Source organism: Conger conger, chromosome 12, assembly GCF_963514075.1.
Source record: "Conger conger chromosome 12, fConCon1.1, whole genome shotgun sequence".
Lineage (NCBI taxonomy): Eukaryota > Metazoa > Chordata > Actinopteri > Anguilliformes > Congridae > Conger > Conger conger.
In genome coordinates this window covers 37,940,221-37,967,271 of record NC_083771.1, presented here as the reverse complement: position 1 = coordinate 37,967,271, position 27,051 = coordinate 37,940,221, and the positions used below count along the sequence as shown (strand labels likewise).

At 38.6% G+C, this 27,051-nt stretch overlaps 1 protein-coding gene across 1 annotated transcript; it reads right to left on the bottom strand.

The window, feature by feature from the left end:
• Positions 1 to 707: 707 nt before the first annotated feature.
• On the bottom strand, positions 708 to 26,448 carry LOC133141586 (urea transporter 2-like). The gene is made up of 11 exons (XM_061262152.1): positions 26,412 to 26,448; positions 25,902 to 25,978; positions 6,047 to 6,233; positions 5,137 to 5,326; positions 4,907 to 5,035; positions 3,736 to 3,928; positions 2,807 to 2,954; positions 2,429 to 2,563; positions 2,266 to 2,315; positions 1,786 to 2,010; positions 708 to 728 (listed from the first exon to the last, which is right to left on the bottom strand). The coding sequence occupies exons 1-11, from the start codon at positions 26,446 to 26,448 to the stop codon at positions 708 to 710; spliced, it is 1,392 nt and encodes a 463-aa protein (XP_061118136.1).
• Positions 26,449 to 27,051: the final 603 nt, after the last annotated feature.

The following is a 27,051-nucleotide window of genomic DNA, read 5'->3' as shown; positions in this document are numbered from 1 at the left end:
AACGTCAGTGCAGACTTTCTTTCTTAATCACCTGTTATTGGGTGCCTAATTGCAGTTTCCTCCCTTGCCACATTTCTAATTGTTGTAAGAAGAGATATACAGTCGGGCTGTTTTCCCATTGAGGAATCCAGTGCATCTGTCCAATGTCTGGGACTATAAAATGGACATCTACCTAGGCAGTTTTCTTCGCATTTTTACCAGTTTCCAATCTCCACTTGGCCCCTTCCACTGTATCTATCTGTATCTGTCCAATCAATACAATTATCTGGATATGCACTCGGATATGAACCTGGAAATGGGCATGGGCTAAACTGGAAGTTGTAAGTCATTGTATTGTCATTGTTACTGTGCTTTCAAAGCACCAACCCCGTGATGTAATACTAACTGTAAACATGAAGAAGAATAATTTCATTATAAAGATGCATTTTACAAACAATAACCTAGATGTGATCAATGATTATCCATTACATGCAAGTCAATTTTATAAGAGTCACTGTCTGAGTAGCACTTTATTTTGCTTGCTGTAGCTGCGCCAAACACTGGTCTGTAGTCATGTTGGCAGAAAAATAATCTGTCAGATCAATCAATTTGTTCTTGAATCCATTAATTCACTACATACAGTACCTTGGATGCATTTAAAAAGGGAAAACGGTTTATTATGACAATATGACAGTTAAAAAGGTTAAACAAGTAGACAGGTAAACATTTTACACAATTAGACAATTGAACTACAGAAAAAGACAAAAGCAGAGCAAAGGAACACAAAGAGAATACTGATGTGTTCCCAAAATGCCACAGTTCCCTTAGTTTGCCTAAATGCGTGTGTGCGTGTGTGCGCGGATGTGCATCCATACAGTGCTGGGTGTTTTTGGACAGTGATGCAATTTTGGAGTTTCACCTCTAATGTGTGCATTCTAACACAGACTTGAAATTAAGCAATGAATATGAGATTAAAGTGCAGACTGTCAGCTGTTGACCTCCCTTCATACATATTTGTGTTCATAACCTCCCTATACCATCTCATAAGAGTTTAGCGTGCCTGTCACACACTGTACACATCCCCTGCATTTCAGTTAATATTATACCTGGTGCACCACATGATTTATTGTATCATCCCCAGTTATTTACATGCACGTATAATGCTTTCTTTCAGTCCACACTGTAGGTATTGGTATAAGATACCTTCTGGCCTGACCCAAAGGTGCCTGTGGGGGCTTTTATGACATGACAGTAGACCTTGACCTGGCCATATTTATACCCCATGATACATCTTTTGTTTCAGACTCTTGCAGTGCAAGTATGTCTCCCTTTCTCGTCAAAGGGCTCAATTCCGTCCCATGTCTTTAAAATTGCACTGCTCATAGTCCCAGTAGTGTTCTATGACCTCCGGTGGTTATGACTCCACCATTGTTACAAAATTGCACCTTACACAGTATTACCTAACTGTACCCATCTGAACAATCCGAACAAAGTCTCTGATATGGTAGCTTGCCATCCATAGTGCTTTTCCTGTGTCTGTGTGGGCATGCTACAGTGTACTAATACAGAGGTAATATAGTGTGCACATTGTTGGACTGCGTCCAGTCCTGAATACATAGGTATAGTGTTCTTAATTTATTTTAAATACAACAACAAAGTGACAGTGCTTAAACTATCCAGGTGGCTAATTCGGTTTTCTCAGCAAGAATCCATATTCTTGTCATCCACATTTGTACATTTTTCAACATCTATTGTGTTGTTGTTTACATTTATGTTTTCCTGCTCTATTCTATTACTCTCTATTACAATTGCTAATTCCTTATCTATTTCTGGCTTTTGTGCCTCCTGCGTATTGTTAAGTACCTTTTTCAACTTCTCAGCTTTTTTCAGTTTCAGGAAATAGCTGAGATTCTTCTCTGGGTATGTTACCTTTGCAAGAGGCAGTTTGTGTATTGATTTGGTTCCTGTAGTAATCAGAAGGAAGGTGAGAGCAGACAGACAGAACGGCCAGGTACAGGCAGGGAGCCCAAACTGTAAAATAATAAATCAAAGGAATGTTAACTAATTTGCCAGAAGCCAGAATTACTCTAAAATTAATTTAAATGGCAGCTATATTATCTACAATTTCTTCCATTCAACATGGCAGATTAAAATGGTTTGCCTTCACTGATTATTAAAACTTGTGCTTATACTGTATGTACTTTAGCAACTGTGGTTCATCGATAAATTACTGTCCAACATGTTCTGCTAAATATTTTCCACTATAAAAGAAGTTAAAGGACTTACTGTGGACATCACACTTGTAATAGCAGAGCCCAGGTATGCACAGAAAAATGCTGTAGACACAAGAGATGAGAAGTGAAAATGGATTACCATAGGAATTTACTCAAGACTGCCATGGGCTATAGAAGTTGACTGCTGGTCGTGAGATGACCAACAGTAGACCTACCGCAGATGACTGCCAGGAGATGAGTCTGCCAGGTCAGCGCGTAGAACATCCCTCCGATGGCAATGCAGGCCAGAACACAGTTATAGCCCCATAAGCCAAAATAAATATCCTCAAACGGCGCAGCAAGTGCGAGAGCTGAAAAAATGGAGACACTGTGTAAACTATTTATCTATCAAACTTTAAAACAAAATGATATTTCCCAATGTTAATTCTGTAAATATAGGCCATTTGACACATAAGCACATTTGTCTTACATTGGTCCTGGATAATGGACTGTAAATGGCAATGGGGCCACAGCAACACACAAAGGACATCCATGTCTACATTCACTCACCACCTGCTACAAACATAACTGAGCCAAACAAGCAAAGGCCTCACCTGCTGCCATGCCAACAGCTGAGCCAATGGTTGCATGCAAGGAAATGATTGGTGAAGAAATGAACAAGGCAACAATGAAAATTCCTCCAGTCAGTGGATTGTCACACCCATATACTTGTCCAATTCCCACCGGCACAGCACGGAAAAGCTTGGAAAAACGAGGGTAAAATATTATCAGTTCTAACATTCCTGTCCAAATTTGAGAAAGCGCAATTGTTTTCTTTTCTTTTTTGTTGCCTAAATGAGACAAAATATACATTGACTGAAGCTACAGTATATAAGCAAAATATGTTTCCAGTGGGCGGCACGGATGGAGCAGTGAGTAGCACTGCTGCCTTGCAGCAAGGAGGTCCTGGGTTCGAACCCCCGTCAGCCGGGGCCTCTCTGTGTGGAGTTTGCATGTTCTCCCCGTGTCTGCGTGGGTTTTCTCCGGGTACTCCGGTTTCCTCCCACAGTCCAAAAACATGCAGGTTAGGCTGATTGGAGAGTCTAAATTGCCCGTAGGTATGAGTGTGTGAGTGAATGGTGTGTGTGCCCTGCGATGGACTGGCGACCTGTCCAGGGTGTATTCCTGCCTTTCGCCCAATGTATGCTGGGATAGGCTCCAGCCCCCCTGTGACCCTGTTCAGGATAAGCGGGTTAGGATAATGAATGAATGTTTCCAGTGGTGAATATCTTTGCACTTGCCTCTGTACCTTTGATTGAGTGCTATAAATCTGTTCCACTGTTTGAAAACTCACAATTTCCAGCTCAACCAAACAGCAAGGACAGCACAAGCATTGGACCTTGCTCATGTCTACACACTTAAGCCAGCATGTCCCAACTCTAGAGTGTCACACGCTTACAGTATGTATGGATGGTTACCCAAGTGAGCCCATTCATTAAGTTTGACTGAGTTGTTCACTGAATAATGAATACTGAGTACTCACCTTTGCCACATCTATCTCTGACCAGGTGATGTTTGGGAGGGATGTCCTGGGTTGAATGAGAACCTGGGGAAAGTGGTGGTTGTAGTGGCCAGTGGCAACCATGTGCACGCAGAACAAGATGTTGAAAGGCAGGGTGAAAACAGGAAGATCCCATCTGCTGTTGATTGAAGCCAGGGCACTGGTAACTATTGGGCTTGGAAATGCAGATTAAATCAGTAATCAGGACACGACTGTGGGAATAAGCATAGTTAAAGTGAAAACTATATAGTATTCATAAACTATTCAGAAAAAAACATGGTTTCAACTTTACAACCCGTCTTGTAAACCTTTTTTATTTTTGGTTCTGATATCCATAAGATGACATTTGTGTGGATCCAGTCTCTATCCAGTTTCACATGTCCATTCCCCAGTGCCAATGAACCTCTGTTCTGATTGGCTGATTTGCAACAAACTGAACGTGTCTATGCTGAGCGACTGGATTTCTTCCGACTTCCAGTTGTGATGTCATATAGTTACGATAGTCAAAATGGCTGGTTTAAATGCACAGTTTCTAAATATGGATTGTGTGGACTGTGCGTTTTGTTTTTATAGCACCTACAACTTCATAATACACAGAGAAAGGGCAATGGTGTTTTCTACAATATGGTACCTTTAAGACATTTTTACTGACCCCGTGTTCCTAAACTGGACAACTTTTTTCTAGATATATGTGCTAGAAAACATGGTGATGACATCAGAGATTAATAGCGAGCACTGTTCAAAAGCTTTTCTATAGTCTGAAGAAAGCCATACTGGCCAGCCTGCCTCAAATGTATTTTAACTGAAAGGTTGATACTTTAATGCTGTATATATTACAGTATTTAAATTCACATTCTGATCTCTCAGAGTTACTCAGGAGTTAATTGCTTCAAAGGTCTTGCATCAAATATTACTTTTCTGTTAATTCAGTCATTGTTTTATAGTCAGCCTGTTTCGTGAGTTGGCTTGGGATAATTAGCCAATCAATGCCAGATGCTGATAAACAATGAAATAAGGTTGGGAAATTGTTCTCATTGATCTCTGATGAAGTAAAAGACCAGTTACAGTAGGCTTATTACTTCATGATTCAAGACCAAAAAAGCTTATATCAGGAAGCACAATCAACCTGGGAGAGAAAGCAGTTTACACTCACCATGTCATTGACATGAAGATATTTGGAAGTAAAAGCCACCAATACCAATCACCCTTATCGGAGAAAACTGCCATGAGGAGGCCAACCAGGATGCCATTGTATCCATAGAGACCAGCAGCTATTGCTCCCCTGAAGGAAATGTTAAAAAAGGATGACACATCTACAAATTTACAGGTCAAATTCACAGGTTAAAATCTGAAACTGGACAAAAAAAAAAAAAGTGTTCATACCTGCTTTGATGGAGAAGGAGGGCAGAAATAGTGGAAAACAGAGTGCCCACAAAGCCATTCAGTGCCCACCATCGGTTCTGAAGTATTAACCCAGCGAATATGATCAGGCCACTGAGGGGATTGTTGACAAACATGACCTGTGCTGCTCCTCGAAGCACCCAGTCTAACAGCTGCAGAAGGAAGATCTGCCCTGGATTCAAATAGGAAAATGTCACACTATATCATGTTGTGATCATTACAGCTGAAATTGCTGTAGAAATATGAATAGAAATATTTCACTATGCATTAAACAAAAAGAATAATAATAATAATAATAATCATAATAATAATAATAACAAAGTAACACATTGAAATGCCGTGTTGCCAATAGTTTTCTCCATGTTGGAAGCTTTGAACTGAAGCATAGGTTGAGTGGGCTCTAATAATCAATAATCAAGCTCTACAATACATTAAGGGATTTGTAGAATAATGTACTGCATATGTCTGAGCTTGCAGGTTTAAAAGATACAATCTAGTTTAATAGATGTTCTAACTGTATGGCAACCATTCTGGGATTCTGGATGAATAAATGTGACCTGGTAAGTGACCAAGTAAAATGACTAACTGGCTCTGTAAACATTAACTTTGTGCATAATGGGGTAGTTGAGAATGCAGTCCATTAAACATAGGAAGCCAAGTTGGCTTCCATGCATCTACAATACATATTCACAAGTTTTCTGTTGAATATCTGCTCCCTAAAATAAATAAATATTCTATTCTATTCTAATCAAGTTCATTTCTATTCTATTCTAATCAAGTTCATTTACAATTTATAATAATAATGAATGTTAGATCAACAATATATGATTTAGGATGACTATAATTGTGCCATCTCCCTTGCTCTGAAAATGAAACATTGACTAGATCTCACGTTTCATCCACTCGCCGAAGATCTTCATGTCTCCAGAGAAGTATGAGATGACTCTCAGAAGCCCACGCTTGGCCCTCTGACCTGCGGAGGGGACTTCTGACCGCTGGCGGTCAAGCTTTTCCTGGCCCTGCTTTTTGGGGTTTGCAGACATCTCTGGACTTTGGTTCTTTGCTAGAGGTTCCAGCTCCTGTGAGATATCCAGGTTTACTGAGTGGCAAATACATTACTTTCAATATAAAATGTAGCTTTCTGATACTTTGGAAACAGGGCCTATACATAGTTTCTGCAGGTGCTGATATTCCAATCACTCAAAAACCCACCGTTTTCCCAAAGTAGAACACCACTGCAAAAACCAGCAGGGGTTGCCTGGCTGGGGATCTGCTTAACCAGGTTAAGTAATAAAAAACATTTTTTTCCCCACTACCTGTATCTTTATACTTATCTTATATAACCCTTTGAAGCCGAATGATGCAATTTTCATCAAAAAGCACTACATTTTATCTCCACCAAATGACCTCTTTTGTTCTGTTATGCAGGGGAGGCTTGTGACTTGTGTATTTGAAAACTGATGGACAGTAAAAGCGGGGTTGTGTTTGAAAACTGATGGACAGTAAAAGTGGGGTTGTGTTTGAAAACTGATGGTCAGTAAAAGTGGGCTTGTGTTTGAAAAGTAATGGACAGTGAAAGCAGGGTTGTATTTGAAAAGTAATTCACAGTAAAAGCGGGGTTGTATTTGAAAAGTAATTCACAGTAAAAGTGGGGTTGTACTTGAAAAGTAATTCACAGTAAAAGTGGGCTTGTGTTTGAAAACTGATGGTCAGTAAAAGTGGGGTTGTGTTTGAAAACTGATGGACAGTAAAAGTGGGGTTGTGTTGGAAAACTGATGGACAGTAAAAGCGGGGTTGTGTTTGAAAACTGCTGGATTGCTGTACATAGTTAATAATATATATTTTAAATATTTATTTGACCCTTTCAGTTCTCTGAGCATATATTCACCTGGTAGTACTCTGCTGATGTGACTATATTGTGTTATAAAGCATTGGCATGTCTTATTGATGTGGTTACTTATGATGTGGCTACTCCATACAACCTATTATTGTAATGTAGGATGATTACATCTGAACTTTTATTTTGTTGATATACTCAGTTGAACATATTACTTTAGGAAGTTCAATGATTTTGTATGAAAATTTTATGTTTTATGTTTAAAGAAAAATAAAATCATCCTTGGTCTCCAAGGGTTAAAGCCTGATTTGTTTTCTTCATAATGGACCTCCAATATCATAAGTCACAAAAATGTCATTTGACATTACCATTTAGTCTAAATGTCCGCATCTTTCAAAAAACAGGCTGTTATACTGTACTCTTTTTTACATATGTTAAATGAGTCCATGGGACACATTGTGCTATTGAGTGACAGACTGAAATGCTTTACATGCCTTTAAAATATTTGAACAGTCCAGGTGGTGCAGTGAAATATGGATGTACTAAATTCAAAAGCACTCCAGAACTTTCTAAACAGACATGTTGAACATGCACATGCTCAATCATGCCTAACCTAGGTAACTCGGAGCAAGCTGGGATGTACAGGCTGGGGGAGTGAGAGCTTACTTGTGTTTCACAGACTTATACCTGTCCCTTATCTGTGACATCTTTGGTTTATGAGTTGCCAGAACTGAGAGAGTTTTTTTTTCTCATGTGATTGGTGCTACAGACTTGCATTTGTGCTAAGGCATGGTTTCTAGTGGTTATAAAAAATTCTTAAACCTTAAGGGGTAACCTGTTAAAATATATTGAGCTAAATTACAAATAAAATCACTGCTGAATAATTGTATATGCATACATAGTATTAGTGGCGGCAGCTACTACTACATCAGGTAAGATTCTTTTTTTATGGGCCCTTCCTCTAAGATGCAGGCACACGCTCGAAAATACATATACCCTACAAACGCATGCACACTGCTGATGCCATTTAAAGGTACACAAACGCATGAAGTGAAAAATTTTAAGTCCATCAACAGAAACATTTTCACCCTTCAAAATTAAAGTATATGTGTACTGCATACAGAGTCCTGTAATGGTAGTTTACAAAAACATATTTAGCAAAATTACTTATAGCTTTGGTGAGATAAAACCACTACCTAGACATTTTTATTCCATTTTGTCCAACATGTTCATACCATACAAACTTCAACAGTATGAACCAACTATACCAATCTAAATACATTTTCTCGAGATAACAGTACCTACCTTTAAATCGAGGAATTTGGAAAGTTTTTAGATGAGAAACTTTACCTTGCTCTATCACACAAATAACCAAACAATTTAGCAGTTTTGCAAGGTTTTAATTTTTTTGAGTGTCATATACCTCAGTGAGATATTTCTTTGAAAATATTCCTGTACCAAAAAAATACTGTATGCACCCCATCCACGACTTTAATAACCACTCCAAAGTATGACAAAAATGAGCACTTTTAAATGGCCTAGAGTCTTAACCAAAACATAAATTCTGTGTTGACCTCTAAATGACATTGATCTTACCTTAATAATTCTGGCAGGTACTTTGTCAGATGTTGATATCTTTGGTATAATCAACAGGGCCTCTGGTAATCTTAGAAATATCCTAAAGAATGAAGATTGTTGTAAGAACAAGCATATTTTGACAGCCTTATTTACAATAAGTACATATCATATTATGGATAGTGATTTAACTGTTGCCTAAAGGCCTGTAGTCTGTTTGAAGGTTTCAACATGTATGGTGCCATTTTTGTCATAATATGTTTCACAAGAAAGTATTTTGCTGTGTGACCTGCTTGACACCATTTCAAATTTTGTTTGATTCTATTTGAAATTGTGTATGTGGCTGCATGAAACATGGGGCAGCAGACTAGTAATAACATTTGTATGTGCACTTCAATGTGCAATATTTAAATTGGATTCTCTATAAAATACATTTCCTGCTTTTTCACAATATATTTTGAAATATTTTGACTAAATGAAATGGCATACCCCACCCAATTATTACCTTATAATTACATGTGGGAGATGTATTCAAAGCAATATATACAGTAAAGCATACAAATGCTATAAATAATCTTGAGAGCCCAGAGCAAAGAACTCCAAAGAGCCTAAAAAGGCTCATGACATTCCATTTTTATAAAGCCAGGAGGGTGCATACATACAGAACAGCTACTTACAAGAGGGGGGCAGTCCAAATGAAACAGCCAGTAGGCTAGGGAACGTTGAGCACACAGTCCAAGACAGCACAGTGGCACTGCAGAAAATATGTTGCATCAATGTGGTTATAGCTATGGAAATATGGACATTGTCACAGTAAAAATGACCATGATCTGGACCTCAGTGTATTCAGTGGCTACAGCGCTGTACATACATACATTCATTCATACATAAGTATATACATACAAACATACATACATAAATACATGCAAACATTCATACAGTAAAAAAATTTACCTCAGTTTTGGAGCAGGCATAAAAGTGCCCAGTAGTGTGTGCTGGGTCTCCCACTAATTGGTAACCCTGAGGAAGCAAATGTTCCCTTACATCTGAACCCATCTTTTATACTCCACCACAGTGCTCCTCCTCTCTTCTGCTTCTCATCAGAAGTGCTGGTTGTAGGTAACACACACATACACACACATACATGCATACACATACATCTGCACACATACATACATGTGCACTACCTACCATCTACATATTTAAGGAATGTTACACAGAATCTGCATACTCCTCAGACTTGTCTGAAGCACTCCTTGTTCATGAGAAACATTTCTTTAAACAGTGTATTACAAATAATAATGATGAACAAGTACTCTATACCAGCTGCAGCACTGTAGGTATGAACGAATTAATATTTTAAAAAGATATTTGAAGCGACTACCAATGGAAATTCCAGAGGAACCTATAAATTGGAATATATTATTAACTTTCAAAAGTGCTAGTCGTGGGGGAAAAATGTCCCGTGCAAAGCATTCAATCAAAATATATATTCATTCATTCCTTCTGTGTTTGACAAAGGTTTTAAAGTGTTTCTGAGGGTATATATTACAGTGCTAGAATGTCTCTGAACATTAGACCAACCGAGGGTAATAATAAGGCTAGGTAGTAGACACAGAATTATGATTCTCCTGCCACAGTAAAGACATAACTGTTGACATGCCTAATATTCTGTCAGGGTGGTATCATAGGTTGAACACTCTTTTTGTCAAGACTGTAAATCCTCCAACAAAGAGTAAATCAATCTTTTACTATGGAGAGAAGCAAAAAAGGTGAAAGAATGAAGAATTATGAAACAAAGTATGTTATTTTGTGGTCCTGCGCAATAGTATATCCCTGTTTGTTTTTATTGTCATTGTTTTTATTGACCACAGGTCAGAGCCGTCAATGTATATAAAACTGTCTGTCATAACCATAATGTCACATTACATTACATTATTGACATTTGGCAGACGCTCTTATCCAGAGCGACGTACAACAAAGGGCATACCCATAACCAGGGATAAGTTCGCTGAAAGACCCTAGAGGGAAGTACAATTTCAACTTTCGCATTCCACTGCTTGACCTGGATCATGTATTGCCTATAGACCAGTCATATGATCCACCCAATAAAGTCACCAAACATGTTTCTTTCACAAGTCTGCATAACTTCCTGGATCATTAACTAATTTATCTTACATGGAATTGCTTGTCTTTTCTTCCCAGGCTATGCGCAAACAATAAAACATTTTTTCCAGCGAGATCCATAAAGACATTATTCATGATTTGGCTCACAATTTCAAATTTGTAATCAGACAATTCACATGTGGTTGAAGTGCGCATTCTGAAGCTTTATTACTGAGTATTTCTATACACTTTGGTTTCACTTTGTAGAAATGACAACACTTTTTACACATAGTCCTCCATTTTAGGGCACCATAATGTTTGGGACATATTAATGTTATGTAAATGACAAGAATCCAACAAGTATCCATGTTTAGTACTTTGTTGCAATGATTGCTTGAAGTCTGTGACCCAGTGACATCACCAGTACCTTTTCTGGACTTCAGCTCCTGTTTGTTTTGGGGGCTACTTGCCGTAAGTCTTGTCTACTTCATATGAAACACATGTTCAATTGAATTCAGATTGGGTGACTGAATTTTCCAGTATTTTGCCTTTGAAAAGTAATTTTTGCATTAGCAGTGTGTTTTGGATTATTGGGCCTCATGTAAGAACATTTTTGTATTCTCAGAAAACTGTCCTAAATGACCACGGAAGCATGATGAATACTACCCGTTCGTAAATGAACACACGTTCATGAGAATTCTGAATTAGCATGATCGATTCCATATAAGGCTACGTGTTTAAAAGGCTCATTCATAAAAACGGCTTTGGACCCCCAAGCTGTCCATTTCTGGATGGTACTGCAGGTGCGTTCTTTTGGATGATGGCTCAATGGGATCAAAACAAACAAGGGTCGCAGTCTACAAGAGACACTGTTGGCACCTGATCGGTTAGACTGCATTCATTGGTTTTGGCAAAACAACATTATGGCGGACCATTGATAAACTTTCTGTTATTCCTCCTAAACAGTCCAAGAAAATATGTTTCTGAAAACATTTGCTGAACCTTGATTAATATTTAATTGACAATGCCTAGTTTGAAAGTTTGAGCCCAGTGTTATGAGTGAGCTGTGCTGGATACATTTCATTAGAATCTATCCAAATAAAGAGCCATCGAATGTACCACAATGCCAGCCTATCACCCACTGCCAGCCTCTCCATAGAAAATGAATGGAATGCATTGCCTGACGGATTTGGAAGTATACATGATTTGTACAACAGGCTGGGACCACTCATGAATTTGGTTCATACCTAAGAAAAAATTCTAAATACGTGTATTATGTATGTATGTAATATGTGTGGAAAAATGAGTTACTGTAATATAAGCTACAAATAAATTCCTGTCATTGATAATTTTACTATTACACCTGCTTGATACTAAAACTATAACATTCTTAACTATAATTATTCCATTAGCAGGGTTACTGGGGATGCAAGTGTAATGTCAGGTTATGTACTTTTTGTTCCATGCCTACATACTGCAAGTGCACAGGAAATTCCTGACATATTTTGACAGACACTTCATTAACATGAACAGCAATAGCCGTAAATATTTAGATTTAGCTGTGTAATTATCATTGGTTTCACCTAAAGACATGAAGTTTTGATGTCTATGAGGGCTATTGGAAAAGTAGTGTAATGCTTGCAGTTGTCATTTTAATTCAGGTGGAAAACATGCTGACGCACTAAATGAAAGGTGAAAATAATAAACCAGGGATAAAATAGAGTTTGGTTCACACGAGAAAAAAAGAGAAGGGAAATCACTAAAAAAGAAGCGTGTACGCATGGAAGCCAATGAACACAAGGGAAGCTGAATAATGGGGTAAGGCAGCAGGCTGAGGGGATATGAAGGAAGAGCAGTCGGCCCTGGTGATGGGGAACATGTGCAGCAGATAAGAACTAACAGGTGCTGAAGGGCGGTGGCTGAGCAGGGTGGAGTTGAGGGTGTGTCGGTGGCGAGCACGCTGCTGAATACAAACCCTGCCTGGCTGGGATAGAGGAGGGTGGAGATAAGGGTGTAACACTTAGTAGTTGTGACAATTTGACAGTATAGTGTGAGCTTATTGTGCTTCAAAGTGTTCAGTAAGCTTAATTATTTTTCATGCATCTACATAACAATTTGACACACGCCCAGGTTCACCTCAGGGCATGTGCCCACGATTAGCTCCAGATATCATTAGCTTGTGTCAGGGCTGTGTCATTACCTGACATGTCTCTTCCTGAGGCACTAGTTTTTCTGTAGTAGAATAATCATTGTCTTGTAGGAAACAGTATCGGAAGAGTACAGTATATGCACTTCAGCTGTAGAGTAGTAATGTGGAGTCATGACTTGAGGCCCCAACCACATTTATGGGAAACTGCTATACTGTTAGAAGCTGACCATAGCCCTAGCAAAGCATTAGAGACTCCTTTTAGCTACAATCAGAGGATATTACAATGTGAGAAACCCATTTCATTTAAAATGAACATTTGTTCATTATGTAATAAGATGAATCTATTATCTTAAAAGATAGCATCCCCCTGTGGAGTTCCACAATCACAGAGCAATATTTTTAAAACTCTGTTGTTCTCCTAAGTATTATACCTCATTTTAAATTTGAGGCAGCAGTGTAATATAATTGTTATAGATTCTGAAGCTTGCAGGTTTGATTCCCACCAAGGACACTCCTGTTGTTCCCTTGAGCAAGGTACTTGCTTCAGTATGTATAGTAACGCGAAAGTTGTGTAACTTGCTCTGGATGAAGGCCTCCGCTAAATGCATGTCATTTCATGAAATGTAAATATGCTGTTAGGTATTTGAAATAAGAGCCTTTATTAATCACATCAGACTACCTGAGGTTACCTGCCTTACCAATCTCTCTGTGTGGCATACTTGTTATGAATTACAGCATTGTTTTTGTGAGTTTGAGTGTTTAGTCATGTGTAGATTGGAATCATTCATGATTGATTAATGGCCTGGAGACACTCCTGTGATGATTTTGATGGGGTCATGACACAAGCCATTATTTTCAGCCCCCATATTCTATTGAGCTGTGAAGAATTTTAATCTGTGCAAACAACACAAGTACTATCTGAGATCTAGTGAGTGAGACTATATAAAATGATGAATAGTTAAGTTAATTAAATAAAAATAATAGTTCATGAATTAAAAAAACGTTTTGAAATAATCGGTTGTTTTACATGACATTATGCTCAACTCAACTCAACAACTTTTTTATTGTTGCTAAATCCACTTTTATGGTTGCCTATATCAAGGCATGAACATAACTACTAAATTTTGTCTAATGTTACATGGTTAATTCCTTAATTTGCTGACTCCAGAGGCTTTCAGTAAAGTGAAAAGACTTCAGTTGTATTATGTTTATTTCATTCTCCGAGGCACTGAGCCAGCTTGTGGTTGGTGACTGAAGGTCAAACTGCACAAAATGAACAAATCAGTGAGTCTGAATTGGAATGAATTAATCGGATTAATTCACAGATCCCCGCTGCTCGCCACTGTTGCTGCTATATCCTTACAATATTACATTATTTTTACATTTCCAGTATTTTGCTTTTTATGGGCTCTAAACAATTAAGCACATAAAAAAAAATTGACACATTTAATTGTTAGACAATGTAAATACTAAATTAAAAAACAATAAATAAATGAATAAATATTCATGGCTCTCTCTCTCATGCTTCACCTCTAGTGGGAACAATTAAGGATTTGGCAGTGCCAATTCTTTAAGCCTTATTGCATCAGAATGACTACAAGCCATCTTTTTTAAATCTGTGAAATTGCACAAGTGGAAACATAATTTCTTCTATGCAAAGGTCCATTCTCAGTGGAAGGCTAGCTCTGATAAGTCTCCTCAGCGTGACCACTGTGGAGTTCTTGCTACTTTATCAGCATTCTGAAAGTGGTGTGATAGTGTTGAGAGATGTAGGAGTCACTGAATGATTTGCTCCCATATAAAGAGGTTTGTGCTCATAAGAAAACAATGTGTCAAAACATCAGGTTGGTTGAATATTCATCATTGATAATATATTTGAAATGCAGATTAGAAATGGGAGTGTATAGAAATCAGTAGAGCAAGAAAGAAGCTGACGCCTTTGGGACTGTCTAATTATGTGTGGCAAGACTGGTACTACAATGGCACAACCCCATACAAATAGCGCTGATGCAATTTAAATTTTCTTGTCAAGCATAAAACACAGAAACCAGTATAATGGCAACTGCAGGGCCATCAAGGTCATAGCAAAAGTTGAATGCACTGGTTGGCTTTTACGATCTAACTTTCAAAAATTGTGTTGTTGAAGAAGAGTTGGCAAATATAAGCTGCACTTGCCCAACACATTTAGATTTTTAAAATGATGAAATTAAAATGATGATGAAAATCTAACTAAGAATAATGATTTTGAATGCTGTCCAAACTTGGCTAAATAACTACATTTGGTATTTGCATGCTGAAATCACCTAATACGTATGTTAGAAGATTGGAACATTTAATCTTCCAATCACTTGTGATTTTTCAGTCACGTTAGCCAAGCTATTTGCCATAGCATGCATGTTTTGTGAGCAGTGAGAAACTGCCAATGAAATAAAGTCATTCACTATTTAATAATGTACTGTAAAGTACTGGCCAGAATCAGCTTCTTTTTTGCTGTTGTAAATGTTCAAAATGTAAATCTTTTTTTCCCTGTGAAATAGAAGCAAGTAGTCATTGACCAAGCCATCAAAGTGAAAAGTGTCACAACATGACAAAATTCCCCATGAAAATTGAATGTATTGAGCAAGGTTTTAGGGAAGAGCAGGGGTGAGTTTTCACTCAGCTACAGAAATCAAGGCAAACACATAATTTACATTATGATTATTGGCATACGCTCTTATCCAGAGTGCCATACAGTTGATTAGACTAAGCAGGAGACAATCCTCCCCTGGAGCAATGCAGGGTTAAGGGCCTTGCTCAAGGGCCCAACGGCTGTGGAGATCTTATTGTGGCTACACCAGGGATTGAACCATTGACCTTGCATGTCCCAGTCATGTATCTTAACCACTACACTACAGGCCGCCCTGCATGGCTTCTTAGATAGGATGTATGACTTGTGTTCAATACATGTCACTCATATGTTCTTATATGATAGCAACATTGATCTTTGCACAATACATAGCACAATATGCTTCATACAAAAGAAAGCAACAGGTATAGAGTTAATTCTAGGTGCGGCATTTGCATCTTGAGTCTGTTGCTGGTTCTCACATTTTACAGTCTCACATGAGGACCAAATTGATAAATTGTTTTATACCTTTTTGAGAAGCAAGAACACACTGTTGGGCTCAGCAATAAGCTGTAACCTAAATCACAGAAGACCACTGTAGTGGAGGGCTAAAGAATACATGTACTTTTAATTGTGAAGAAAAACCTATTTTCAGCTGGAAAACAGATGAAGAGCCCTCTCCAGGATGCAGTCATAGATGTGGCAAAGACCATAAAGAGCCTAACCTCAGAGGGTTCACCACAAGATGGAAACCACTGGTGGTAAGCCTCAAGAACAGAGTATCCAGATTAGAGTTTACTAAAAAGAACATTAAAAAATATATACACTCACCGAGCACTTTATTGGAAACATCTTTACTTTATTACACCTACTTATTCATTGGATTATCTAATCAGCCAATTGTGTGGCAGCAGTGCAATGCATACGATCATGTAGATACAGGTCAGGAGCTTCAGTTAATGTTCACGACTTTTGATTTGTGACATGGGCATTATCACGCTGGAAGTAGCCATTAGGTACATTATGGCCATGAAGGGATGCACACAGTCAGCAACAATACTCAAATAGTCTGTGGCATTTAAGCAATGATTGATTGGTATTAACGGGCCCAAAGTGTGCCAAGAAAGCATTCTCCACTCCATTCCACCAGCAACAAAGGGTATAGAGTTCATTCAAGGTGTGGCATTTGTATTTTGCTGTTTCTCACAAGGTGACTGAACTCATTGTCATGCTCTCGAAGATGACTTGAGACGACTTGAGACAACTTTTGCTTTGTGACATGGTGCATCATTACGCTGGAAGTCACCAAATTCTGACGCTACCTCAGCAGAAGTTCATCATGTTTTTCCAGTCTTCAACTGTCCTGTTTTGGTGAGGCTGTGCCCACTGCAGCCTCAGCTTTCTGTTCTTGGTTGACAGAAGTGGAACCTGAGGTGGTCTTCTGCTGTTGCCCATCCACCTCAAGGTTTGATGTGTTGTGTTTTCTGAGATGCTTTACAACAAGTTGTACAGAGTGGTTATGTGGGTTACTGTAGCCTTCTGTCAGCTCAGACCAATCTGGCCATTCTCTCATCAACAAGGCATTTCTGTCTGCAGGACTGCTGCTCACTGGATGTTTTTTGTACCACTCTGAGAAAACTCTAGTGACTGTTGTGAATGAAAATCCCAGGAGATCCCCATTCTGATGGTCGATGTGAACATTAACTGAAGTTCCTGACCCATATCTACATGATATTATGCATTGCACTGCCACCATATGATTGGCTGATCAGATAATCACATGAATAAGGTGTACAGATGCTCCTAATAAAGTGCTCAGTGAGTATATATAAAGGCACTAATTGCTGCAAAGATCACCCAATATGGATGTAAATACCCTCAAATTAGAATTGACAGTTTGCACAGGAGTTAGCTAGCTACTGCTACCCTAGCTTGATGTACATTACATTACATTACATTCGCGGCATTTGGCAGACGCTCTTATCCAGAGCGGCATTCTGGCCAGAATCAGCTTCTTTTTTGTTGTTGTAAATGTTCAAAATGTAAATCTTTTTTTCCCTGTGAAATAGAAGCAAGTAGTCATTGACCAAGCCATCAAAGTGAAAAGTGTCACAACATGACAAAATTCCCCATGAAAATTGAATGTATTGAGCAAGGTTTTAGGGAAGAGCAGGGGTGAGTTTTCACTCAGCTACAGAAATCAAGGCAAACACATAATTTACATTATGATTATTGGCATACGCTCTTATCCAGAGTGCCATACAGTTGATTAGACTAAGCAGGAGACAATCCTCCCCTGGAGCAATGCAGGGTTAAGGGCCTTGCTCAAGGGCCCAACGGCTGTGCGGATCTTATTGTGGCTACACCGGGATTAGAACCACTGACCTTGGGTCTCCCAGTCATTTATCTTAACCACTATGCTACAAGCCGCCCTGATGTAGCCGCTAGCTCTAATGTTAGCTAAGTGTTATATTGGGTGAGATCTGGGGTGACTACAGTTATCTTTTCAGCAGGGCCTTTGTCAAGCTAGATTAGATAACTAGTTATAGTTGACATGGTCAGCACCTACCGCGAAGCATAACATAGTCATAGTCTCCTCTGTCCTCATTCTTCTAGATCTCTCTGCTGCCTTCGACACTGTGGATCACTCCATCCTCCTGTCTGCCCTGTCAGCAACGGGCATCTGTGGCACAGCCCTGGACTGGATTGAGTCCTACCTCTCTGGTCGCTCCTTCCAGGTTGCCTGGGCTGGTTCGGTATCGACACCTCGACCCCTCGCCACAGTCCCCAGGGCTCAGTCCTTGGCCCGCTTCTTTTTTCTCTTTACACTCGCTCCCTTAGCCCTGTGATCACTGCACATGGGCTATCCTACCACTGCTACGTGGACGATACCCAACTCTTTGTCTCGTTCCCACCGTCTGATACGCAGGTTTCAGCCCGTATCTCTGCTTGCCTGAGGGACATCCAGAGCTGGATGGACAACCACCATCTAAAGTTCAACCCAGGCAAGACTGAAATGATATTCATCCCTGCTAATACCTCTCCCCATCTGGATCTCTCCATTTCCCTCGGGGATACCACACTCACGCCGTCACCCAGTGCAAGGAACATCGGCGTGGTGATGGACAGCAGACTGTCCCTTTCCGAGAACATTGCGACGGTGACCCGGTCTTGCAGGTTCTTCCTATACAACATATGGAGAATCCGCCCCTTTCTCACCCCCTACTCGACCCAGCTCCTGGTCCAAGCGATGGTTCTGTCCTGCCTGGACTACTGCAATTCCCTCTTGGCTGGCCTCCCAGCGTCCGCCATCAGACCCCTCCAACTCATCCAGAATGCAGCAGCTCGTCTGGTCTTCAACCTTCCCAAATACTCACACGTCACCCCCCTGCTTACTTCCCTCCACTGGCTGCCTGTCATGGCTCGCATCAAATTCAAAACATTGGTGCTAGCCTTCCAAGCAGTTAAAGGGTCTTCCCCAGCTTATCTACAAAAAATCATCAGACCCTACACCCCTGCCAGACCTCTTCGTTCAGCCTCCACAGGCCGCTTGGCACCTCCCCCTCTCCGAACCTCCACCTCACGCTCACGACTACTGTCTGTTCTGGCTCCACGGTGGTGGAACGAACTCCCCGTTGAGGTCAGAACTGTAGAATCTCTCCCCACCTTCAAGACACACCTCTTCAAGCAGCACCTCTCCCCATCCCTCCCTACCTCCCTGTGAACCTTAATTGTTGTCTCTGTGACTTGCTTTGTGTATCGGTATTTTTAGTTGGCTAGGTAAGCAGTGTTTGGATAGTTAACTTTGGTCACTTTTGCTCTGTTTGTTTGTTTCTTTGTTCAAAAAAAAAAAATTGGCCCTCGTCTTTATCTTTGTTGTACAGGTAGCAGTTGAAATTGTACTTCCCTCTAGGGTCTTTCAGCGAACATATCCCTGGTTATGGGTATGCACTTTGTTGTACGTCGCTCTGGATAAGAGCGTCTGCCAAATGCCAATAATGTAATGTAATGTAAAATAAATGTTCCCTTTCATAATTTGTTTTATCCAAGTTGTGTTTGGTAGCTAGGCAGCTAGCACTATGATAAATTGGTCTGTATTGTGCAACTAGCTAAACTAGCCAATACCAATGTGCTTCATTCATTTTCATAATTGAAATGAACATACAGCCTAGCTAGTAAGTAACTGTTGGACTTAACAACAGCCATTCTACCTATATTAGCTAAGATAGCTAAATGTCTGGTGCTTAACTTAGCTCTAAGGTTAGATATTCTATACAGACACCCTATGCTACCACATTCTATGCTCATGATCTAGCTCTAGCCAAATGCATGTATTATAGTGAGTGTGGTTAAATCATGCATCATTATGAATACTAGCTATGAAAATAAAACCTTTGGTTGAGAACATAGACTGTAGAAGGTTGAGAACCAAGAATGTATCATTAATGAACAGCAAAACACCACTTTTTGCCAGTAGATGGGATCAGCATATAAGAAATGGGGAGAATGGGATTTTCTTTACTAAAGTTAGCTAGTGGACAGAATAGATTTAATGTAAATTCTCAGCCAAGGGTTTTATTTTTTAGTGCGTATTTACAATGACCAATCAACTATTAATTGAACATCCCAGTGTACAAACTAAATGGGAACAAAATTAATCACAAAAATGTTTTTATTGAAATGTTTGCATTTGCTGAAAGCCTGTAAAGAAATAAAATTGATCTGCTACAGCCCTGTAGCTTATATTTAGTTAGTAGTTTATGCAGAACAAGATTCTCATTTATACCCAATTATTTAAGGAATAATGATGTTGACTTGTTGAGATAGTGTTAATATGGAGGGATTTATTGCAATGCATTCTTAAACTGTCTAAGCGTATGTGACTGAGTGTGGCCCTCTATTCATATTTTATACTCTAAAGATAATTGTGTAGCATTTTAGTCCCCTCTAGAGGGTAGCAACAGGCTTAGTCTACTCCAATCCAGATTTAGAAAATATCTGGAAAATAATAGTTTTTCATGGGATTTCATGTGACCAAAATTAAAAATAGTTTTAGATTTATTCATAACAAACATCTTTTTAATACAATATGCAATATGTGGTATACTGTAATATACTGTATTTTTTCTTCCAAGACATATCAGTGCACAGCACCCAATATGGGAAATCATATGCAAAATATGCTTTAAATGTGACCCATGATAATTTGCTTGTTTTGTGTTTTAAAGAAGTAGGACTGCAACCAGTAGGCCTGCTCTGTAGAAAGGAAATATGGTATCCTGGCTTGTTAATACATTCCATGAATTAAATGTTTCCAAAATGATATACTACCAAAAATACTTCACAGGTATTAATTGACATTTGATTTCCTCTTCCCTTATGTACATATATATTTAACTGCACACAATTTCAGTTTTAACGATTTGTTTGTTTTTCTACTTTAACCCTTTGTGATTGGTCATGACCGCATTTTAGAGAGAAAATGTAAAAATAAAAGCAGCCTGATTTCAGACATGGAGTGCACATACACTCAAGCCATCCACTGCCATAAAAAGGAAATGGAAAAATACAACTGTCTCCATGGCAACGACACCATGCACGAATAAACCTGACAGATCACACTTCTTGTTTTTTTAAAGAGAAAAGTAAGACATAGTACATAGATACTTCAGTAAGGGGACTGTACAAACAAAGACAATTTATGTGCAATTTTTTTGGCCTTTTCACCAAAATGCCTTATGTACCCATAAAGGAAATGAGAGTATCAAAATAAGAATAATGAAAACATTTACAGAAAATAGTGAAATGTCAGTTATTGAAATATAATTAAATACTAAAACAAAGAAACAAGCATGTATAATTATTTATATAAATTGTGGTATGGTGGTAAAATTAGTTTTATATTTATGTGCCTGCTCTGGTAAATCACTGAACACAAGCAATTTAGAGAACATACAGTATACTCACCAATAAATCAGAGATTTGGCAGCTCGCGATGTGAGTTATGGACCAAGCATTTATCAACCAAGCCACCTACGTACAGCACACTTTCAACAATTCCCTTTATTAGTTAATTCTTCTGTTTGAAACTATTTAAAAACTTCAGTCTCTTCTCTATAGCCGCTGAGAGAAATTAACTTCACTGTAAAGTTTTTGACCTTGTCTAGAGGACATGCATCTTAAAATGGTAACTTTGAATTACTTCCTGTGCATACCTACATACCCACTCTCCCATTAACCCTTTGAAGATTATGTTTTTGGAATATCTTAGTCAGTGAGACTTAAGTCAGTGAGTTCTCAAGTCTATTCCTTTTAATTGCCAGTAGTGATTGTTATAGTAGATCAGTTCATTCATTAGAATGTTCTTTACTGCACTTTTTGTGCTATCACCCCCTAAAGGGCAAATTATGTATTTAGTGTAGTAGTTTAAAAAAAGTTGTGTTGGTGTATGGTTAGAGTTTTTGACTGCTTTTGAGTACTGGTAAAACTAAATCACTTAAATGATGGTCACAGCCTCAAAGAAGAGCACAGAGTGATATATAAAAGACAAGCAGCTGTTTAGTATATGGCAAAGCAAGTTTCTATTCGAAATGTATATGTTTATTTATCGATTATTTTCCTTTATTGTGAATCAAGGTGTATGACACGTGCTATGTAAATGGATGATTCATTGAGTGATTGATTGAAAAGCATATAAACTGCAGGTTCCAGGGTTTCACCGGGCATCCAGTGGGTAGACAGAACCTATGCCAGAGTGGGAAATGATCTTCTTTTTAAAAGTCTGTCCTGCAATCCCTCATAGATGCTCCAAAGTAGGACTTAGGGTAAAACTAACCATCATTGCAACCTCCACTCTCATCCAAAATAATTTTCTATAACTAAAACTTAGCAAATAGGCCGCAGTTGGTGATCTATTGTAATGAGCACGTTATAGAAGAATACGTTGTAATCGAGTTGACAGTTGTCCTCAGGGGCAGCAGATAGCTGACAGCAGACAGTAGGCAGTGGACCAATGGCAATGGACTAACAGAAAACAATGCACACTGTCCAAATATAGCCCTGCATCTTTTTAATAATGCTGCATGCAAAATGCCCCTCTGTTCCGTCAGCGACAGGCCTCCCTCAGTCTGGATGTCAAGCAATCGCCAGTGGCGGCCATGACACTATGCACCTTCTTAAGAGGGTTATCACGCAGCGCTGTGCGTCTCCTCTCCAGCACATCATTATCTCCACAGCAGCAACAAAACACTGGGATGTGACAGTATTTCATGGATAATACAGATGTTATTCAGGGGAGATATCAGCACAATGTCATCAACTGAAGAGGTAACTAGGCTTCTTTTCTGGTAAAATTCCAAATAAATAATATTAATAATAATAATTTCTACTTCTAGCTAGCTAGCTGTAATAAATATAATAATTAGCTAGTAGAGCAAATAATATTCAGTTACTCAATTTACAATGATAATCACAAATTAATTAGACATATTAAGAGATTAATTAAACATATTGCCCCAGGGGGCATTTGTCTTGCACACACCAAGCACAACACACAAAATAAGATGTTGCATGTGACCTAATTCTATTGCAAAGTGCAACCTCCTGTGATCAGGGCAGGGTTTCCTGTCAGCACAGCCTCTCAGGTTCATTTTACAATCTCTTGTGCTGCTACAGACATACAGTATGCAGAAAACATCATTATTGCACCAGATGGGAAATCAGTGTCTCCATTTAAAATAAGTGACTTTCACCTCATTCTTGTCCAGGCCAGTAAACATTATACTGAAATACATTTGTTTGGTTAATGAACTGATGGTGCATGTTTAAGTAACAGGCTATTTGCTGTCTGGTGGCAGTATAACCCCAATTTTTCAACATTACATCTTCGCAGCTCACTCATAGATCATCATAATCATCATTTCATCAGGTTTTAAGCTCAGATGAGGTCACCAATGTATTCCTATCTTGGGCTATGAATGCAAGTAGAAACAAGAAATTTTTCATCTAACTTCACTGTCAGATAATTTAGCCATATTCAATTGAACAATAACTTCCAGTAGAAAATGTGTAAAAACAAATAGATTTCAATAGCTGCACTAAAAATATTAGATTTGGCTGGCCCAGAGTGTAAATCATGTAAATATTTAAAACTGACAGCTAGAAAATACTATGGGACCAACCTTGGACTACATGAAATACATATATCATATGCAATTAGTTTATTTTGCACAAATGGTGACCTGCATTTAAATATATATATATATATATATATATATATATATATATATATATATATATATATATATATATATATATATAAATGCAGGTCACCTGCTGCTTGTAGATTAGTGGCTTGGAATTAATGGCTTGGAATAGCTCATAGTTCAAGAAGTAGGTTTGTTAAAAGAAAGTTCAATTCCAATAAAACATGGCTTCAGTGGGTGTAGATTTCCACAAAAAATATTGAAAATGACAAGTTATCAGAAATCTCAAACCAGTTTCATGCAATACATAATGCAACTGGGTATTCACATTTACAGTCACACCAAGTCTTCAGACCCACAGCATGAACCCAGCCAAAACACAGGGTGGCAGTATAGAGTTGCAAATATTTAAAATAACTTCAACAATCATATTAAATTCTCTCTGTTACTATGCACAGACTTCAGACTTCCTGCAGTAACCAATGCACCTTGAAGAGGTTGCTATATTTGTTTTACAATATTTGTCCCTATACCACTTGTCATATCAGAGATAAAACTGCTTGGATACTCTTTATATGAACATGCACCAAGTTCAGTAAAAGCATGTTTGTAGGCCTAACAATATGACCACGGTCAGTAATGAAATCCGGTACTACTCAGCACTATAAGTACAACATCCAACTTCAGTTGGACACGGAGACCAGCACAGTAGTAGGTTGATATTATGAAAATCATTATTAGATAATATATTCTTCATCTTCACCACAATGATAATAACTTTAAAAGTAACAAACAGTACCTGTCAAAGTACAGTATTTGTCAATGTACAGAAGATTTTGGGGAGTGCTTTGCACCATAGAGTATTATATTACCTCAAATAATTGAAAGTCCAGGCAAGTTCTCATTTACAAATTTACTTGTAGTATAGCCTTATAGCACATTCACAAGAGCGGTGTCCATACAAACAATAACCAAAATTTAGCAGTTGAACAAAGTCTATTTGTTTTTAAGATTAGACTGAAGCTGGCCGAAGATCTACATAGTTTTCAGTGTTGGCTCACATTACTCTTTCTAACAGCTCCCAGTAGTGTCCTGTTTTCTTTCAGATGTGTTTTCCAGAGCACAACATTCAACATCTGGCAAGTCTAAGCATTTGGCCTGGATTTATCATTTGTGACCCCAAATGTGGCAATTCTTCAAAGTCATGGGTGTGACAAAATGACAGCTCATCATCTTTGATTTACTTTGATTACATATCTACAATTAATGTTTTACAGGCAGGTTGAACAATTGATTTGTGGCTTAGGCTGTTTATGTATCTATATAAATCTTGTATATTGAAGAGATTTGGATGGGAGGGAAGATAAAGGTACAGTTTTTAGATATTTAAAGATATAGAGGCACTGGAAAAGGTTCAGAGAAGAGCAACCAGATTAATTCCATGTATAAAAGATAAGAGTTATGAGGATATACTTAAAATGCTTAATCTCTTTAAATTTAGTAAAAGTTTAGTAAAAGCTTAAAGAGATTAAATTAATTAGAGGGATTAACAAAGTGAATTATTGGTGATTCTTCAGGGTGAGTTTGGTTAGCAGAATGAGAGGGTACAAATGGTACAGATATTAGGAAGTATTTTTTTCACACAGCGAGTGGTCAATGTGTGGAATTGCTTGCCAGGACATGTAGTGGAGGCAGAAAGACTGGGGGTTTTCAAGACCAGGCTGATACAGTGCTAGATACTATGTCATTTTTAGGCAACCTAAATACACTTAGGGGTAGGAATTGCTGGGCTGAATAGCCTGTTCTTGCTATCACTTTATGTAAGTTCACCATTACCTTATGTAAGTTCTGGAGGTATTTGTGAGGCAAAGCTGGAAACCAACCTGATAGGATGTGTAATATAGAATCTACATTTTACTAAGAATTAATACACCCTGAAATTGCAGAATGGAAAAAAACTGTGAAAATGAGGAACAGCATGTAACCAAAGTGGGCAAGGGAGCTTCATATGACTTCATTGACTGTGTATGGTACATGTGATGAAACCTACATTTATTTATGCTTTCCTTGTTTGCTTTCCTTGACCCAGTTTTTTTTTTTTTTTTTTTTAGATTAAACCATTAAAACATTTGATCCAATTGATTGAAAAGCAGAAAGATTTATTCTGTTGTCATGTCTATTTGTGTATGTATTTGTGGCAAGTTGGCTTGCTTTGTGGGAAGGAAGCAGGGCAATCCCAGGGCCACGCCTGCTGGTTAAGCAGGCACACACCTGGACCGCGTTACGAATCTTTCCAGGAATGTGGAAGGTGTGCTTCTTTCCACAGTCGGTGGTGGAGACCGGGAACACTTAGGAGAGGAGAGAGGGAGCCAAGAGAAGGAGCCGAAAAGCAGCGCCATTCAAAAAGCTACGCTAGTCGGGTTATTTTGTTTGCATTTGTTATTTTTGCCCGGGATCCATGAGGGGGCAGGGTGAAGACTTTTGTTTATTTTTTGTTTGGGTGTGCACTCTCCCTCCCTCCAGCTTCGGCGAATAGAAAATAAAACTTTCGTCTGGTGGGTTGTTTTTGTTTAGTTTTTTTGTTGTAAAAATGATCATTATGAAACTGTGATGGGATACCACAGTTTAGACAATTGATGGAACACACTGCAAATATAATTTCTTTTTAAAAAATGGGCACATTGGGCAGTTGGCAGAAAAGAGGCAAGAGCTGCCACCTTTGCATATGCCTGACTTGCAGCAAAATGTTTCTCACTTCCACAATCCACAATAAGCACTCACCTGCCCTGCCTAGTGTGGAATGTACAGTTGGCCCCATGTTGTCTGAAGTGAATGCTCTGTAGTCCCAATAGAGACTGTACATACAGTGAGGGCTTATAAGAGTCTGTAAAGAGCTCAAAGCTCTTACATTCATTTCCTGTTGTTTATTTTCTTTTTCAGTTTTGCCTTGGATTACTATGTGAAAACCCTCAATAATCTCCACTCTGTCCAATGACAGAACTGTCTAGCCATCTTAACGGTTTAGATAACCTGGTACAGGATTTACCCAACACAATACTATGCCTAACCTCTGCAGATTCACTATGTATTGTTTGTATTTGCTGCTTTATTGCTCGTTGAGTTATATCAGATTATCAGTTGACAGTCCCCTTATGGTTATGCATTTCCTTGCTTTTCAAACTGATAACCTTTAGTCCTAGGAGAAATGCTTTCATTGCTCAATATTTTCTGTGTGACTATTGTGACTATTGTATCTTTAATAGCAATAATTGCGGCAAAATGGATAAGAAATGATCAGGCATATTTACCAGGTCAGTGGATTCCCCTTGCAACAGGCCTGTGGCCACAAGACTGTGTCAGTGGCTGTTCAAGGCCTTCGGTCTCAGACCATTGTTATCAGAAACAGAATATTTTTGATCAG

Excerpts from the sequence above, each read along its gene's own strand:
- LOC133141586 (XM_061262152.1), bottom strand. The coding sequence starts at position 26,448 with ATGGGGCCAACTGTACATTCCACACTAGGCAGGGCAG. Across the intron at positions 6,234-25,901 it reads AGATTCGTAACGCGGTCCAG|GAGCTGGAACCTCTAGCAAA; the intron begins GTGTGTGCCTGC and ends GATATCTCACAG. Across the intron at positions 5,036-5,136 it reads CTCCTTCTCCATCAAAGCAG|GGGAGCAATAGCTGCTGGTC; the intron begins GTATGAACACTT and ends CATTTCCTTCAG.